The sequence below is a fragment of the Alternaria novae-zelandiae genome (assembly GCF_023758075.1).
Source record: "Alternaria novae-zelandiae strain BMP 2774 chromosome Unknown scaffold_24, whole genome shotgun sequence".
Classification (NCBI taxonomy): Eukaryota; Fungi; Ascomycota; class Dothideomycetes; order Pleosporales; family Pleosporaceae; genus Alternaria; species Alternaria novae-zelandiae.
Window position 1 is genome coordinate 430,816 of NW_026056984.1, and position 18,122 is coordinate 448,937.

Below are 18,122 nucleotides of genomic sequence, written 5' to 3' on the forward strand. Positions count from 1 at the left end.
GCTTGAGGTGCGTGTGCATTTGGTGCATGACATGATCATTCCGGGTTGGAAACGAAGGGAATTTTGAAGACTTCGAATTGTAAATATTTGGTCGATAGACCTTTCTTGTAAATATGGACGCTGTGCGGACTGTTTTGAGCAATGAAAAGGACGCTTTTATTGTGTATTCATTCGTACGTGGTTTCTGCTTTTGAGTGCTTACTATCATTGCTTTCTCATACTTCAGTCAGCTCTTTGGGTGATGTGTCGTGTTTGGCTTCCCTCGCAGGGAGTTAGTAAACCTGTCTGCCTCAAGGTCAACCCCACGCCGCTAAGCATCCTTGGCGGAATTATAAAGTCCCTCTCTTCTTCGCATATGCTCTCTTCCTTCCACCAACAATTTCTCGTTCTCATTTTACCAAAAGTCAATTACCAACACTACATGATCTTCCGCTGTCGGACTCAAAACATAGCTGACGAGGTTCTTATGTCTCTTATCTTTTCCAAAAACAATCCAAAACACCTACATGTAGCAAACACGATTGAGACAGCTACATTTCTTGCGACGAACCTCATGAGCGAGAGCTATATATAATGCTCTCTTCGCTCTCTGTCTCTCTTCTTCAGGCACTTTCTTCTTTCGCCAAAATAAAAAGACACGAAGACAAGTTCATGGCCGTTGTCTGCTCCAAAACGCATGTCAAAAGAATTCATGTGTGAGACGTGACATGAACATATACGATGAAGTTTTTATGTTGGTCCGGCCCTCAAAAACAAAATGCACAACCTTCATGACCAGCCTGTCGCTCGGCGGGTCGCATATAAAACCGGCTTACTCCTCACTTTTCTCTCTTCTTCACACTCATACCCCTACTCGAGATCAAAATGTGCACCTTAGCTATCGATGGCTGTTCTCCGCTCCAAAAGGCATATTCTCCAATACCATGTGCGCGGCGCGACAAAAGCCTTCTCAATCACAACATCATGTCGACCCAGACTTTCAAAACCGTGATTGCCGCGTCCGATGGTCTGCCTCGCGCTCTGCGGACAACACATATATAACTGCATCTTCCACGCTCCATTCTCTTTCTTCAAATATCCGCCTCTTCAGTTTGGCAATACTCAAAACCTACATACCTACATTTCATGGCTGTCGTCCCCTCCAAAACGGCTAAATTCAGAAACATGTGAAAGTCGCGACACAAAAGGGGCCGGTGATGATCCCATGTCGAGCCAGTTTGTCAAAAACTGCATCGATGCTCTGCATGGGCAGGGTGGAAATCCGCGAATGTCGCATGTGACATGATGCCCCTCTTCCCGACCTTCTCTCTTCTTTGCATACGCGTCTCTCGGTCTTGGGAACAAAATCACTATACTAGATTGCAATGGCTGTCTCTGCGTTCTAAAAATCTGCAAATAAAGAGATTGATGAGATTCTACGGAAAATGCTGTCTCAAGGCTTAATGTTGAGCCCGTCTTCCAAATTCCACAGCGGTGTTGTTCATGAACACGTCAGACAAGCGCCCTGCGCGCGGCATATATAAACCCACCTCTTCTCGTCCATCTTCTTTCTTCTCATCACACGAACCTGCCTTCTTGTTCTCCAAAATTTGACTACTTCTCTCACATGTGGTTTTTCTCCGCCTGAGACTTCACAAAATATCTGTGGACTGTGTGATGTGCGAGACGCGACCAAAACAACAAGGGCGCAGTACCATGTCGAGCCTGTCTATTGAAACAGCGACCGAAAGCGGGTATGTGTGCTTTCGAGCTCATTGCGCAAATGATGCGTAGATCTCCGCCTGATCTTCTCTGCTCTCTCATCACACACACTCTTCTCCATTTCAAGAAAACCAAAGATCAATGACTTTGTTGTACATGTTCTCCTGTCGTCTGCTTCCCAAAAGGTTGATAGCGGCAAGTCATGTGCACGTCTCACCACAAAATCGCCACACTTTCGCAATATGCTGTGTGGCTTCTGTCTATCACAAAATCACCAAGGGCAAAACTATGTCTGCTCTGGCCCGCCGCGAGTGCTACATAACAGCCTCGCCTTCTCCCCTCTGCTCTCTTTCTATGCAGAACATTATTCTCAGAATCAGAAATTAAGCTCGTTCCTGCTGATGTTCTCCTCCTCTCTTCTTCTCAAAACACAAACGTGTCGCTACATGTGCTTGTCCCAAAACCAAAACTGTCGCAATTTCATTATATGCTGTGCGGCCTCTGCTTAACACGGACAACAGCATTAAAAAGCACATGACGACTTCCTGGCTCATCGCGACCGACATATAAAAGCTTCGCCTTCTCATGTACCTTTCTTCTTCTTTACACCCCTCTTCATCATTTCCAAAATTTGAGATGGAAGAGGTCCATGTTCCTCTTCTCTGCCTCCAAAATCATCATTTTTCCGCCTGCATGTGTGCGAGTCTTGCGACAAAACTCCTCAACAATGTCGCTTTGTCGAGCGCCTTTCGCTGGCCACAAAAGCGATCGCCAACAAAGACATCGTGTCGCGCCAGCCCGCTGCGAGCAATGTACAAAAGCCTCGCCTTCTCGCATACCTCTTCCCTCGTCACACTTCATCCTTTTAACCCTAAAAAGCAGGAAGACCCGTTTATGTTCTCCTCCTCCTCTTTGCATCCAAAAATTCCGCGGTCTTACTTCATATGTGCGCGTCTCCTCAAAAGGCCATACTCCTCCGCCATGACGAGTGCTTTCTGCGCGAAACAAAATTCAAGACTGACAGTCGCATGGAGTTTCGCTAGCTAGCCGTGAGCGATATATAAAAGTCTCCTCCTGTTGTACCTTCTCTCCTCACATCCACACTTCTTCTTTCCAAAATGTAAAGATAAGGAACTGAATGTTCTCCTCCTCTCGGTTTCCGAAAAAAGAAAGAGAACGTTATCCCATGTGCGAGACCGGTCAAAAAGATGCACGGAGAGCACACATGTTGAGTGCGTCTGCCCGTAAAAAAGCTATCGCTATACTACTATGGCGACTCTCGGCCTTGCTGGACGCGCGATGCATAAAAGCCTCCTTCTGCTGTCCCTTCTCTTCTCACATCCACACTTCTTCTTTCTAAAAGGCAGACCGAGACGCAAATGTTCTCCTCCAAAATCCACACGATTTCACTACATGTGCAAGACCAGCCAGAATGACATAAACAACCGGTTCATGTCGAGTGCGTCTGCTCTTTACGAAAGCCTGCGATACATGTATCATGGCGACCCTCGGCCTTGCTGGGCATGCGATGTATAAAAGCCACCACTTGGTGTACCTTCTCTCCTTACACACTTCTACGCTCTCAAGTCCAAAATCCAAAATCAGCCTAAACATGATCTCTTCCCCTCTTCCAAAAAGCTAAGAGAATGTTTTCCATGTGCGAGACCACCCAAAAAGACCAAAAGAAACAGGCCATGTCGAGTGCGTCTGCTCCTCCAAAAGCTGTACAAAACACCCGCATGACGACTCTAGGACTTGCTGGGCATGCGACATATAAATACCCTCTCTTCTCGCTGTGTACCTTCTCTCTCTTATCCCACACTCCATCTACGGAGTACCAAAAGGCATTGCACGTCTACCAATGATCTGCGCCTCTTCTCCAAAAGTCCCAAACGACAGTGTTGATGTGAGAGCGACTCCTCCGCTCCTTTCCCAAAAAGTCCAAGGCGACAACGGATGTCCGCCGCGAACTCGATCAATCTATCACACACCATTTTCGAAAACCACGAAGGACCAACATATGTGCTGGCTGCCTTTCTCGTCTTTTCACTTCAAAATCCCCGAGTCTGCAATATGTGTCTCCAGCATTTCGCCGATTTCTAAAGACTCAATACATCAGAACTCATGGTGGAGACGAAAAGTCCACATTAACCAAGAGATTCATACCAACCACTTCATGTCTTTGTCTCGTCTCGAAAAACACAACATCAACCACATGACGGTGCGCTCGCCGAGTAAGAACAAAAACATGCGAAGAAAGTAGCGAATGAACATACCAAAACGCGAAGGACTAGAACTCATGGCCAACTTGCCGTTTTCGCTGCTTCATACCCACCATAACACGCCGCTCAAGACTTACCACGACATCTACATGGCGGAAAGAGAGAAGGAAAGCGCTTGATGAAGGGGGTGCTGGGGAATACATGCCGTTTCCCTCTATGGCGACGCAGAGGACGCATGTCAATGTATTCTGCACAGATAGTCATGGTGTCGCGTAGTGGACATAGTATAGCAATGTAATCAGCACACATCATCATCATATCTTATAACAGACACAACATCACATCGTACCCCTCAAGACATCCACCAAACAATCGAATCATAGGGGGGTATATTCATTCACACCTCTCAGTGTCTCACAGACAAGCTATGTACCTCTCAGTAGTAGCGTTAACCATTCCATCTCATTCCAAAACAATACACATTACAGGAACAACTAAGGACGTCCCTTTTTCGGCGCCAAAAACTCCACGCTGGATTGACATAACAACCGTGAATGAAAAGCAGACCTTACGGAAGCCTCGCACGTACGATGACGCGCTTACGGCTCCATGAAACCGTTACCCTTGAGCTTGCACTCCGTCTCCAGCTCGAAACTCTTCTCAAATGCGCGCATGCGGTTGTCGTTGTCTGCGACGCGGACGCGTTGGATTGGGGGGCTGAGCTTGGTTGTGACCTTCATGTTGGGCTTGGGGAAGGCGCGCTTTCCGTCGGCGTAGCGGGCGCCGTTGACGCATTTGCCGTTGTTGCTCCACTGGGCGTCCGCGGCGGCCTTCCATAGGGCGGTGATGTCGACGGTCATCTCCGGGGTGAAGTAGAGACGGCAGTCGGCCTCCTCGTATTGGAACTGGAGGGAGACACCGGACGTGTCGTTTGCGCGGAGGCCATCGCGGGTGTTGACGGCTCCGCCTCCACCGACGCTGCGGGCGTAGACGAGGTCGCTGTAGTAGTCTTCCCTCAAGATGGAGGAGTTGAGGGCAGGGTCGAACCGGACAGCGTACTGAACGGTCTGCTGGATGTAGCCGAAAGCGAAGTTGTTGACGCCCTTGACACCGCCAATGGCCTGGATGGGGTTCTTGTTGCTGCGGCCACCCATTGCGATGGTCTTGACACCGCCCTGTTGCTTCATCAACTCACTGAATATAGTGCAGGTTGAGGCACAGTAGCCGTCGGTCACGATGACGATGTTTTCGGGTGCGAACTTTGGTGGTCCGGTAACGCCCGACAAGGGTCCGTAGCCAGTAACGTTGATGCCACCAGACACGTAAGGGACGTATACATCAGACAGGTTCCATCGAGCCTCTGTGGTGTAAAACTCTCCGTGGACCTCCTTAGGACCAATCTTCTCGTCCCAGGAAGAGAACGGAGTACCATCGGCCTTCATGTCCATATGGTAGTCGAAGTAGGAAGACTGGGCAAAACTGATCGTATTGTTGTTGCCGAGCTCCCTGGGAAATTGGCTTGCAAACTTGCTGAGAGACTGTCCGACGAGGTCCATGGCTTGATGCGCCCTCCAGCGGTTAGTACCGAGAGGCTCAACGTCAGGGAACAACTGCTTGAACATGTCGTAGCCCTGGAGAATAGTACCACCGCCGTTGGCTTGGAGATCGATGATGAGCTTGGTCTTTCCGTCGGCGAGAGCCTTGGGGATGAAGTTCTGGGTGAGCTCCTGGAAAGGCACCTCTGCGCGGACGTTTCCGACAAAGTTGGGCACCTGCAATACTGCAACATCTTCATAGCCAGCAGCGTCGATGTAGAAGCCGTTGATGAGACCCTGGGGGCCAGCGGCGACAGGAGCAGGGAAACCAGGAGTAGCGGCACCAACAGCGAGGGTAGATACCTCCTCTTCCTCCGACTGGACACGGGTATCGGCGAACGAAGTACCTGCGGAATCGAAGCTGAACCACTTACGGGCCAGATCTTCACCTGTAGCAATCTCGCGGAAAGGAATGGTTGGGCGGGCGTAGTTCTCCATAGTGTAGGATGTACCGTTGGCGAAGGTTAGGGTTGTGGTGGCACCAGGATAAACCCATCGTCCACGGCCGCCTCCAGTGAAGACACCAGTTCCACTACCCGAGGTTCCAAGGCTGACTTGGGCGAGCTCGTAAAAGACGTTGTTGTAGAGAGCGTCGCGATCCTGGAGGGAGCCGTACTGACTGAGGTCCTCGAGGAACTCGGTCGCGTCTTTGCCGTCAATCTGAACAACAGGCGAGGGTGTGTAGGAGATGTTCTTGTACTGCATACCGAGCACGTCAGAGAAGACGAAGACAGCCGGCAGCTGATCGCCATCTGCAGAGACAGAGACAAGGGGGACAGGGCGGCCCCAGGTGAAGATAGCGCCCACGGAGTCAGGGATATAGGAGAAGTGACCATCGTGGGCGGAAAGGATAAGGTTGTAGAGAGTCCAGCCAAAGTCGTACTCGCTCTTGAAGTTGCCGGCGTCGATGTCGCCCTCGATCTTATCAAGGCCACCGAAGATGTCGACGGGAGGCTGCACCTTCTCGGCGTACTCGGCAGGCGGGTTCTTGAGCTCAGAGAGGGTGCTCTGCCACTCAATGTAGGGACGCATCGCTCCAATGAGCCGCTTTGCTGATGAGGCGTTGAAAGGAACGGTGTTGATGCAGTCCCAGGCCAACTGAGCAGGCATGCTGAGCTTGGCGGGTAGTGTTCCATTACCGTAGACGTAGTTGGAGACCTTGGCACACGGGGGAGTGGTGCCATCAGCCTGGCGGGCCTTGACCTCGGGCTGAGTCCGGGAGGGCAGGACGGGAGAGGCGACGGCCAGTGACGCTGCGCCAATGGCGGCGAGCAGAGCGGAAGTCTTCATGGCGAGGGAGTAATGAAGTTATCTGCCGTGGAGAGGGTGGGATGGAGTTGAAACGAATGGAATTGCTGAACCAGCGAGAGCGAGTGTAGTTGATGGGAGGGGGGAAGGAGTCGTCGAGCGAGTATTGTTTGGCGGTAGGTGGGGTAATCGAACGCGCCTGCTCTAAACGCGACGAGGTGATGTACGCACGGTGAACGCGAGGGCAAACGGTCACGTGTAGGCTCTAGTCCGGGAAAGCGCACCTGGGTGGACTGCAAACGGCCGGGGCGAGCAAATAACTCCAGGCTCCCACTTTCGCTGGTTTCTGGGCGAAAGATAAGTCGTTCCTGGGGAGGGAGAGGGATTTGGGATGGTAAGAGACGGGAAACAAGCCCACACGGTTCCTCTTTAAGAAAGGGAAAATCCACACGCGCCACTGAGAGGCTGGTGATATACTGGGGAAAAGTGACGCATGAGGGATCCGCCAGGCTACAAATACTGACAGGCCGGTCGGTTCTGCCTTGAACGTGCACTAACCCGCAAACTGGGTAACAAACGTGCATGTTCGAGGCTGTGACACCAATCACATTCACACTTTTTTTGCCGCACGTCGGGGCTTTTCCCGGGATCCATAGGGCAATCATCGTTTAGATGGTGTGCAGCAGGTGCAGCAGAGAGCCGCAGTTGAGCTAGGGCCGTAGCCTATATGCAGGCAAAAAGTATTAACAGTTTTTGACCCAGGGTCTGTTCGGTGAGCTGTTCGTCTTCAAACCATCTGAGGACATACGTTGTTGTTGTTAGACATGCTGCCAACGCTCACCTTTCGATAAGGCACGATTTGGCCGCGAGTAAGGCCACCCGAAGACGTTTTCTGGCGTTTGTTACGATGTCATGACAGCGGGACTGACGGGTTGGTTGAGGTCCAAAGCGGAGTCTTGGCAGTCTGTGCCTGCAGATCGTCAAGGCGCCATCCTAGCCACTCGCTCCACTCCTCCAACGCCCCAATGCAAGACCACCTCATCGTCCGCCTAACGACACGACTGCGCTGCTGTCGTGACCATTCAGCACGACATTCTTCCATCGCGAAAGCACAGCTCCTCGCCGTTGTCGTGCTACGTGGTTCCTCCTAGGTATTGAGGCTGTACGTGCCCTTGCTGTACGATCCGCCGTAAATTGGGACCGGCTGGTAAAGTCCAATTTATTACCAAAGTCATGCGCCCCTTGGACACGATCAACATAGTGGAGCCCTTTCAGCCTCGCCACCTCCGCTCTAAGCGGTGCCCGGGAGAATGACATCTCGAAATGTGTTTCTCCGACACCATTCGATGGCCGTGGCCTTCATCGCCAGATTTTGATTGCAAAGTCTCACACTTCAGTTTTGGCGTACGACGACTGTGATCTGCAATCAAGAAAACCGTTCGGCGCCCGGTCTGTGGGCCTCCCACATGCCTGCGATGTCGGTGCTGGTCAGGTCGCGTGTGGCACGTTTCACGTTTCCTTGTGGTAGCCTGAGCAACTTGCCTTTTCCGCCTCGCACGAGGGCCTGTGCTACGCCGAATCAAGACGACGCATTCTCTTCGGCTAACCGTGCCACTAGCATCGGCTGCCGCTACGCAAAAGTTTGGTTCAACTACAGCACGATGGCGTCGTTGAACGCCTGTTTTGCTGATTTTTCAGAGGACGCTATTGACTATGAGGCTGCCGATGTTGATGCAGAGCAGATGGAGGCTCGAAGCAGTCGACAAACCTCGTGGGAGCACGTCGATGTGTCAAGCACTCAGCATCCCGGTACCAGTCCAACGGAAGCACCAGCCACAAAGCTTGAGCAGCGAAACACAAAACTAGTGCACCTGCCAACTACCAGCCCCATCACCGCCGCACCAGCCACCACCACTTTTCGCCCATGCCTCTGTGTCTCTGTTCGATGCTTCTTCTCGCTGAATATTAATAGACGGCACAATACCTGTTGCACACAACAACAAAAAAACAGCGGAGATTTTTGTGCCACGATGTACTTGTCGCATGCTCGTCGCACGTACAGTATTTGTTGGTGTAGGCTGTGGAGTCGCCAAGAGTCGTCTTTTGAGGCATCCCTTCTTACCACCAACTCCACCAACTGAGGAACTGTTGATCCATCGCTATGTTAAGCAATCATGCAAGAGAAACGAGATGAGGCAGACTTGTGTGATCTCCTCCGCAGGGTCTCATCTTCTGCGAAGCGCGGATGTGACAACACCAGAACATGACCAGTAGCATGCAGCATGTAGCTCTGCCGCATACGCACAGCCATTACGTCCTGGATCAGCAGATGATGTCTTAGCTACCGTATACATCCACCCAGCGTATCGACAACAGTATACAAAATACACGTCCTTCTTCCCTACCATCACATGGAATCCTCGCGTCCGCAAACTTATGTCAAACACATACTCATCACGATATCACATAATCACGCTTTCATATACCGCGATGATGGCGCCTCACGTCCAATCACCTTTACTCAGAAAACCAATATATAACACAAAACATCTCATTCCATCCAATTGATCAGTCCAACAAGTATCATGACATTCTAGCGCATCCGTGATGATGACTATTACAAGTTCAACACACGATCAACCTGACATGCCTAGTCACCAACCCCGTACAACCCTCACGATCGCACAGCCCCTAAACCGTATCTCCTTACATGGAGACTAACTAGACTACTATAGCGCTGACATGACATACATGTACATCGCTGTACAAGCGAATCTGTCACAAAGTCACGTCCACGTCAACTAAGAAAAGAACTGAACAGGCCTGCGGACTACATCACAACAAAACTCTGCCAAGTAGGTCGACTAACGGCAATGTAGGCTCTAGGATGTGCAGGTTTTATTAGATTGACGTGGTATTGGGTACGAACGCTATCTACCACACGCCATGTCTGTCACCCTCCCAATCGTCCCGACCCTCACGATCGCACAAGCCCCTGAACTGTATCTACTCAACCTGCGGACTTAACCACAATAGCGCTGACATGTACCCGATTCTCCATCCAATCTATCTACCAGCTGATACCTATCAAACTATTAGCACAAATAACAAGATATCTTAGAACCGCGTTAGCTAAGCATAGCAAGAAGGCTACATACTAGTAACAAGTTAGCAAAATATCTTAAGAGCTATCTGTGGAGGCTACTTTACCCTTGCAACACGCTCTTCCACCGTGACAGGTAGAGCGTTTTGAAGTACAATTCACGAGTTCCAGATAAGAGAATGTATCAAGATGAAGAATGATGCACCATTCAACAATCCGTATCATCACTATTACTTCCATCTGATGTTGTACAAAGAGATACGCAGCGACGCCCAAGTCAACCCAATCCAACCCAACCAACGCAAATCCCCTTTTTCTCTTCTTTCAAACGATGTGCAACTCCGAAGAACGCGTTCTTTCTCAAACCCTAAGCTCCATCTGTTCAGCCCCATGACTAGCATTAACAACACTACCAGCGCCGTGATGGTGGTGGAGATGGTGTTGTCTTTCCTTGACGAGAGCGTTGTACTGTCATCATACGTTAGCAAATGCCATCCACTAAAATCCGTCTTCCCATCACATCCATGACGCATGTATGAATGACACGGAAAGGGAAAGAACATACCTTAAACCCAAAATTCAAACACAACGCCACCGCCAATCCCACACAAACCACCAACGGCCCCGTAACAGCATCAAAGTCCTTCCCACTCCTCTCCCTAATAAGCCGCGCGCGGTAAATATACATCGCATACCCCCACGCAAGCGTAAAAGCCGCAATGCACGTATACACAACCGCAAGCGCGCGAGCAATATCATTGGCCTCACCCGCCGCATTATACAGACCCAGACTCAACGAGGCGAGCAAGACGCTAACGTGCTGCCACTTGATAAACGTACGTTGGTTCGCGAGCCAGACTTTGGCTTCTACACGCACGGGACCTTGGTCTTTGATCCAGACGCCTGGGTCGCGGATGCCGGGCGGGAGTTGGATGGCGCGTTGTTGTTTGCGCGCGTATTTTGAGGTGGAGAAGGAGGGGAAGAGGGAGGCGAGACCGCCGCTGCTGCTGGTCTTGGGCTGTTTTCCGTTGGAACCGCCGGCGAGGAGGAGGGTGTTTTCGTCGTCGGAATCGGGTTCTTCGTTTATGCGGGTGGTGGGGGTGTCGGTGTCGCGGTGCGAGCGCTGGGAGAGGTGCGATCCGATTGTGGGGAAGGGGGGTTTGGTGACGGGCATGGAGTGGGCGGCTGCGGAGGCGCTCTTGGGGACGGACGACCGTGTTGCGGCTGGTGAGCCGACGGGCGAGGCGATGGAGGCGCGGTAGCTGGGGCTTGCGCGCGCGCCGAAGAGGGAGCCGACGGCGAATTCGTCTTCGGCTGCTTTGCGCTTCTTTTCTTGTTCTTGGTCGAAGGCGGCTTCGGGTTCTTTGCGGATGTCGTTGTCGACTTCGCTGAGCCAGAAGGGGAAGGTGTTGACGTTGTCTTCGAAGAGCTTGGCTACGCCGTGGACGAACTTGGAGAAGCGGGGAGATTCTTTGACCAGGTGCGAGTGCATGAGGTCTTCGATCCATTCGTACTTCTTCAGGCCCTTGACTTTGATCTCGAGGAGGGCGTAGGGGAACTTGTGGAGCTCGCCCTTCTTGAGGGCCTTGAAGGGGAACTCCATCTGCCCGTTGTCGATGTCGCGTCTATGCCAGTCTTCGGGGTCGCGGCAGGGCCTGTCGTCGTCGAGGGCGTCTTCGCGGATCAGGGCGAGATTGGTGTCTAGGGAGATGCGCACGCGGTTGTCGCCGGGGATCTGGAACGCGGTGCGGGTGTAGTTGGCGCGCAGCATTGGCTGCAGCTTCTGCTTCTTGACAAAGCTCTGGATGTCTGTTACAGCCTTCTTGAAGTTGTCCACCTCCTCCTGGTTCTTGTTGGGGCGGTATTCCATCTTCTCGATGCTCTTCTCCATGTGGTACTTGTCCTCGAGGAAGGACTGTACGTATTTGGCCTTGATCGGGAAGCGGACTTCTTCGGCAGCGTTGCCGTCCTTGATGACCTTCTTCTCGAACATGATCTCGGGCTTCTCACCGAGCTGTCCGTACCATCTGAGGCGCAGCGAAGAGGCATCGGGCTTGCCGTTGACCTTGTCCGAGTAGAGGGAGAAGTTGGGGTTATCGAAGTAGATGGACGTGATGGTAGGGTCGCGCTGGGTGCCCTCGGCGACCTTGGACGACATGGGGTTGTAGACGAGGACGGGGAGACGGCGGAGGATGACGGTCTTGACTTCGAAGAGGTTGTCCATGTGGACCCAGACTGTGTGTGTTAGCTTGTGCGTGTTAATAAGATGGAATGTGCCTACACTTGTGAGAGGTGAAGCCCTCGCCATCCGTGCTGGTCTCGCCAAAGGACAAGGCCTCCTTGGACTTGCCCTCGAGGCTCTGTCGGACGAAAGAATACAGCGCCGACAGCCTGTACAGCAGCGGCGAGGCATCCTCGGTGTGCAGCGGGTGGCGGGCAATGCGCGCATCGATAAAAGGTCGCAGGCGGTAGGAGCTGCCGCGGATCTTGTCGTGCTTCTTGGTGGCCTTGATGACGGCGGTGAAGTTGATGCGGCTGAAGCTCTCGAGCTCCTTGGTCTCCTTGGTGATGTTGTCGAGCTCGCGCAGGACTTCCTTGAGGATCTTGTCCCTCTCCTGCTGGCTGGGCTCGGGTTTCTTGGATGCATCGCCGGACGCGTCGCCCAACAAACCCTCACCACTGCTCTCCTTCTTCTCCTTGTCGTCCTTGGCCTCTTCCTTGCCCTCCGCCTGGATCCCTATGGCCAATGGCTCCAGCTTCTTCTCGCATGCCGTCGTGCGGTCGCGCAGCTTCTGCGAGATGTCGGTGATGAAGTTGTGCACCTTCTCCAACTGCACATTGGCCAGCTCGTCAACAAACGCGCTCTCGTCGTCGGCAGTCCAGGAATCGTCATCCTCGTTATCCTTGAGCAGCTTCTTGAGCTTGTCGTAGTCGATGTACTTGTCCTTCCACGGCGCATACACGCTCTTGCGCAGTGTCGTGCCGAACTTCATGGCTTAGCGAGCGAGTGTAGTTGGTTGCAGGAAATGGAAGCTCCAGCAGTCGCGACGCGCAGTAGCAATAGTCAGGATATAAGAATTGCCGGCGCCGGAAAGCTCTGCATGGGAGGATTGGGAATGAAGCAATGCAGCTGGGTTTAGCTGGTGGGGAGCTGCGCGCAGCCAATGCCCAGGAACTTTGGGCGCACGTGTTTCGCGTCCCGCGAGCGTCATAGCTGCAGCTCCGCTTTCATCCCAGCTCTCTTCACACGAAGGATTCAGCGTCATATTCACTGGAGTGGATGTCCGCACTGTAATTCAGTTCATGCGAATCTACACAACCTCTCGATGATTCATAGGCCTACGTTGAGATGCTGCTCGTCAACAACTACAAAACAACATCCGCCGCCGCGAGTCATTCCCGCTAGGAAGACCCACGCATCTTCACGTCCCGACATTAGTGTCCGAGGCCCAAGTCTGGCCCTGCCTCCTCAACCCCCAGAGCTCGGTGATTCTTGCGGCGCAGCTGTTGAGATGATGCCCTGGTATACCTGAGTTGTTGACATTCGTCTCTATAGGTCTTGTTGTTGGGGTGCTGGTCGCTATGGTTCCTCGACGCATCCGTGCCACTTCATACAAGAGAAAACACGAACAGGCCCAGAGCCTACATCGACGTTAGATTACTAACATTGCATGTTTCTATGTTGATGTAGGCTGCAGACCTGTTCAAATTTTCCTTAGGTTAATGTGAAGGTGACTACAGCGTGTGTCGCATACATGCTATTGAAACCTAACATCCAGTCAGTCTCAAGAGCAATGTTTACGTCTAGCTTGATAATCAATTTGTGGAATGTGACACGAATTGTATCTATCCCACGTGGCGTCTTTTGGGCCGATAACGTTCGCATATCTCCAAAATATCTCCAGGATCAACTATCTAAGAACTCAAGCATCTTCATCGAGTAAGACCATCTATCTCGGCCAATGCTTCAGCACGCTCAACTTCAAACTCGCGGGGTCTCCACGCACTCACCCGTCTCTCAGCATCATCACTCATCCCCACCAACCCCCTAACAAGGAAAACCGAGCTCTCCGTCTCCACAAACGTATCCGTGCGACAACCCTGTCGTCCGTCCGCGTTGTGTAACTCCATACAGGTACTTTCCTTGCATCGACTACTTCTTAAAAAGCCCTCTTCCGACCAAGCGTGAAAAGGAAATCTCGCGTCCCTCTAGTATATCCTCGATAACCTCAATCGCGCCCGGTGTTTCACTCCATGCACAGTAGTATTCCGGCAAGACCTTGTGCATCTCCGTTTCCTCGCCCATACCGATGTTAAGGGGGTTCATCAATAGATGGGCCCGGGGCTCTACCACTCGAGGCCAGAAGTGCTTGTTGACTCTGTGTACTGCGTGGTACAACCGCAGGACCTGATCCTTTACTCTTTCGAGTATAATCTCGGGCTGGCCAATGTCTCCCTCTCCCGTGTCGCGCAACACAATGCTGCTGCTGCTCACGTCGCCGAAGTCCCGTGGCCGAATGCCATCAATAAGCACCCGGACATCGAGGAGCATGCGTACTTTGACCAGCGTAACCGCAACAAGATGCGACAAATCAGAGAAACCGGGTACGGCAAAGTTCTCCCCACCACCATAACCATCGCCAAAATTCCTAACCCGTTCAAACACCTCCACAGTCTCCCACGCATCCCCACCACTGCCCATCTCATGCGGCAGCTGTCTGACGTTCTTCCAGTCACAACTAAGACTACTCCCCTTAGTAACCCACCACTTGCAGAAATCATAGGCCTCCTGATCCCGTCCCAGGCGCAAGAAAAACGCCGGCGTGATACTCCTCACACACATCGGATCCTGCAGATTCAACCGCATCAACCCAAGCGCGTGTTCCAGCGCAGCTTCCACCGCCGCTTTGGTATTCAACCTAGGCAGTTCTCTTAAGAGCTCGTTGCGTGACCTCATGTAATTCCTCGTTCCGCTGTAACGCCAGAAGTCGCCGACGGCGGTTTCGAAGGCGTTGGGTGGTGTATCCATATCGCCTTTGTGGGCTCGGAGGGCGGCTTCGTCTTTGTCGAGGACGAACGTGATCTTTTTGATGGATTTGCACCACACCTTGTGGGCGGGGCGGTCGGCGCGTTGGTGCTCGGGGCTGCAGTAGTGGACTACTTTGCAGGCACTGCAGCGGCTGAGACCGGTTTGTTGCGGGCAGATGTTGCAGCCGGTGATGAGGTTTTCGGAGACGTCGAATGGCATTATCATGCCGTAGTTGTTTGGATTGAAGCCGGGATGGGGCGGCTGAGCATCGGTGTCGGGTGCAGAGCGATTGCCGGCTGTTCGATCGGTGTTGCGGGCGGCGTTGTATTCTTCCATTGCTGCTCGGTCTTGGAGACGAGGATGTCAGTATCGGAGGTGTGGAACGGGAGAGATGGGGCTTACCTTCTTTCTCGCGCTGCTCGATTATGTCCAGAAGACCCATCTTGCCCAATTGCTGGCGCTGCTGCTCACGTCCAGGATCCATGTTGTGATGACGACGAGATGCGGCGCGTTGAGGTCGTGATGGGTTGGGGTGCGATGAGACAGAATGAGATGAAAGACGGTGAAAACGAAGTCGGCAGAATTTTAGACGTCAGCCGAACAAAACCACACTTGTATGCGAAGCGAGGGATAGCTGAGCCTCAAGCGAGGGACAGCTCAACATCGCTCGGAGGTATTTTCGAGGTCAGCCGAGCTAACTGCGGAGGTCAGCCGAGCTCAGATCGAAGGTCAGCTCAACACATCGGAGCCTGTTTCGGGGACAGCCGAGCTTTAAGAACTTCATTTGCGAAGCGAGGGACAGCCGAGGTCGCCCGAGAACATGAGATTGCAATTCGAAAGCTTTCAGAAAGCTATTTGAATGTCTACAGATTGGTAACGTGGTGTTGGCATGCCACAATGCCATGGGTTCACTGCCTCGCGAATTGTGTGTTGGGCATGGGGGGCGAAAGGTTTTGGGTTAGCGCGGGTAAAGACTGAGTAAATACTCAGTAAAGACTCAGTAAAGACTCAGTAAAGACTCGGCATTTACCGGCTTTACACCAACTTCATGTCGGTTGCTGTTTTTGGATGAGAGTCGCCAGGACAGACTCTGAGGGTGATGTCGTGGAGGATGAAGTCTTCAGGCGTTTCTGCAGCCTACTTCAGATCAAGTCTTGGCAAGGTTGAGTATAAGGTTGAGGATAAGGTTGAGGATAAGGTCGAGGATAAGATCGAGGCGGATGGCATAGCCAGCATGAACAGTGCTGCTTTATGCATATAGGCGAGACTACATTCGAGCCCAAATCCATGGAGCTGGACGTTTGACTTTCGGCGAACAATTTGGATTGGTTCTGAATCGATTCCAACGTATTCCCAATATGTTGGCAACATGTTACGGCGCACCGTGCGCTGTGGTGCTGTGAGATTTGGCGCCGAAGTACCACGAACATCAAATCTTGACACTAAACCACTACTAACTGACTAGCTATACAATATATGTACGTTATTCTTAGCTTGTGAGAGTCAAATTCTGGCGATGTAGTCTCCATGCCATGTCTTGGTCTCTGCTACCATTCGTGTTGGTGTATAGTCTTGGTTTTTGGGCGCGTTCGCGGAATGAGCCTTTGTCACCCTGAAGTCGTCGATGATTGAGAGAGAGAATCGATGTATTGATATATTGCGAAGTATATATACCAGAAAGAATGCCTCAGAACAGACAAGACCCATCCACGGTTGATGATGGAACAGTCGAAGCGACGTCGCGCCACCGGGAATGCTATGTATACATGTTGTATAACGTATGGAAACGGTAACAAATAAGAATGAGTGATGTGTTGCGGGTTCGTGGCTTTATGTCGTCCATCGTTGTAGTGATGACGTATTGTGGAGTTGAATGTAGTGGATAGGATTGTAAAGTGACTGTTCTGTTCGAACCGCGCTTTCGAGCTACTCATGACCATGTTCGTTTCTCGCGCTGAAGAGTGAATTCGCCAGGTGATGTCGTACGGAAAGGATGGGGGTTTCAATTGCCAAACAGAACGTGCACCGCATTCACGAGTGCTGCGGTAGTATAGTCGTTGACAGTGACAAGTGCTGGAAAGTCGTATGCCGCGTTAACATAGGATTGGCCCGTTGCGCCATCATCGATGAGAATGAGGATCGTTGGAAGTCCAGGTATAGTATCGCTTCTCGATATCTTTTTCGATATGCTCCGTGCAAACTTTAATTGCCGTTCAAAAGCCTGCGCATGATTGCTGATGACATTCGAGGTGGTGCATATGACGATGATGACTGCTCCGCTGGTTGGCAGAAAATCGGCGTGCATCTCTGTCATGCCAGAGTCGAGACGGTATGGGACGTGTCGTACTTGTCTCGGTAGAGCGCGACCGAGAGGCTCGAAAGGGTCCATGTCCTTTGCCAGTGTCGTCGATGGCGGATGAGATACAAATGGGGTGAAGAGGGTAATTATCTCTGCTTCGTTCAGGCGCCGCAGTCGTTCAAGAGTCTGTGTTGGACATCGCACAATCATGGCGGTTCCGGAAGATGGATTCTGAGTCGCGGTCGACCTGCTAGATGCTGAAGTCATCTTGGGTCGATATGTGTTGCCCTTTGAGGACGGTTGGCTCTTTCGTTCACCCATCACTACGCAGCTGCGGATGTTACTATGGTGACGGTAAAAAGCACCAAAAGATCTTAGGTGAGCCAGTCGAGAGGAAGATCTGAGATTTCTTTGGGCATCGTTTGCAAAAGCGCGGCTCTTATATTTCGATCGCCCAGACTCAAGTTCCCATAGCGAATCGACTCTTGCTTTTGCAGGGAAGAGACACCGTCAGAACACTGTGCCGATTGACGTTGCAAGCCGAAGCCAGCCGGCAACGGGCGTAAGATGTTATGCTGAATGGCAAGGTAGGCGGTCCCGGCTATGGGATTCAGGAGTACACAAAGCAGCTATGCAAGGTTGCCAGTAGCCACCCCAGGAATCGTCAAATGAGGTGCTGATGTCGAGTGCTTGTGGATCGCTAGGTGGACCGTGACCTTGTTAATAGTAGCTGAAGCTCCTCCCACCCTGTTCAATTGGAATGAAGCTCCTGAGGATGTATGTCAATACGATAGATAGTAATACTTGGGGTGATACCAGATAAAGAACGAAGAAAGTAGTACATGACCGCGGCCAGGCACTCTCCGGTGCAGATAAAGAAGTGCATCCACTGCCGTAGTGGGCGGAGATCTTACCGATTGGATGA

At 51.9% G+C, this 18,122-nt stretch overlaps 3 protein-coding genes across 3 annotated transcripts; all 3 read right to left on the reverse strand.

The window, feature by feature from the left end:
• Nucleotides 1-4,522: 4,522 nt before the first annotated feature.
• On the reverse strand, nt 4,523-6,808 carry J4E88_009496 (uncharacterized protein; the record flags this gene model as incomplete). The annotated part of the gene is made up of 1 exon (XM_049403095.1): nt 4,523-6,808. One exon carries the CDS (start codon nt 6,806-6,808, stop codon nt 4,523-4,525), a length of 2,286 nt encoding a protein of 761 aa, XP_049251223.1.
• Nucleotides 6,809-10,229: 3,421 nt separating this feature from the next.
• J4E88_009497 (uncharacterized protein) lies at nt 10,230-12,862 on the reverse strand (the record flags this gene model as incomplete). The annotated part of the gene is made up of 3 exons (XM_049403096.1): nt 10,230-10,337; nt 10,435-12,104; nt 12,151-12,862. 3 exons carry the CDS (start codon nt 12,860-12,862, stop codon nt 10,230-10,232), a joined length of 2,490 nt encoding a protein of 829 aa, XP_049251224.1.
• A 1,160-nt stretch (nt 12,863-14,022) lies between these two features.
• J4E88_009498 (uncharacterized protein) lies at nt 14,023-15,382 on the reverse strand (the record flags this gene model as incomplete). The annotated part of the gene is made up of 2 exons (XM_049403097.1): nt 14,023-15,245; nt 15,301-15,382. 2 exons carry the CDS (start codon nt 15,380-15,382, stop codon nt 14,023-14,025), a joined length of 1,305 nt encoding a protein of 434 aa, XP_049251225.1.
• Nucleotides 15,383-18,122: the final 2,740 nt, after the last annotated feature.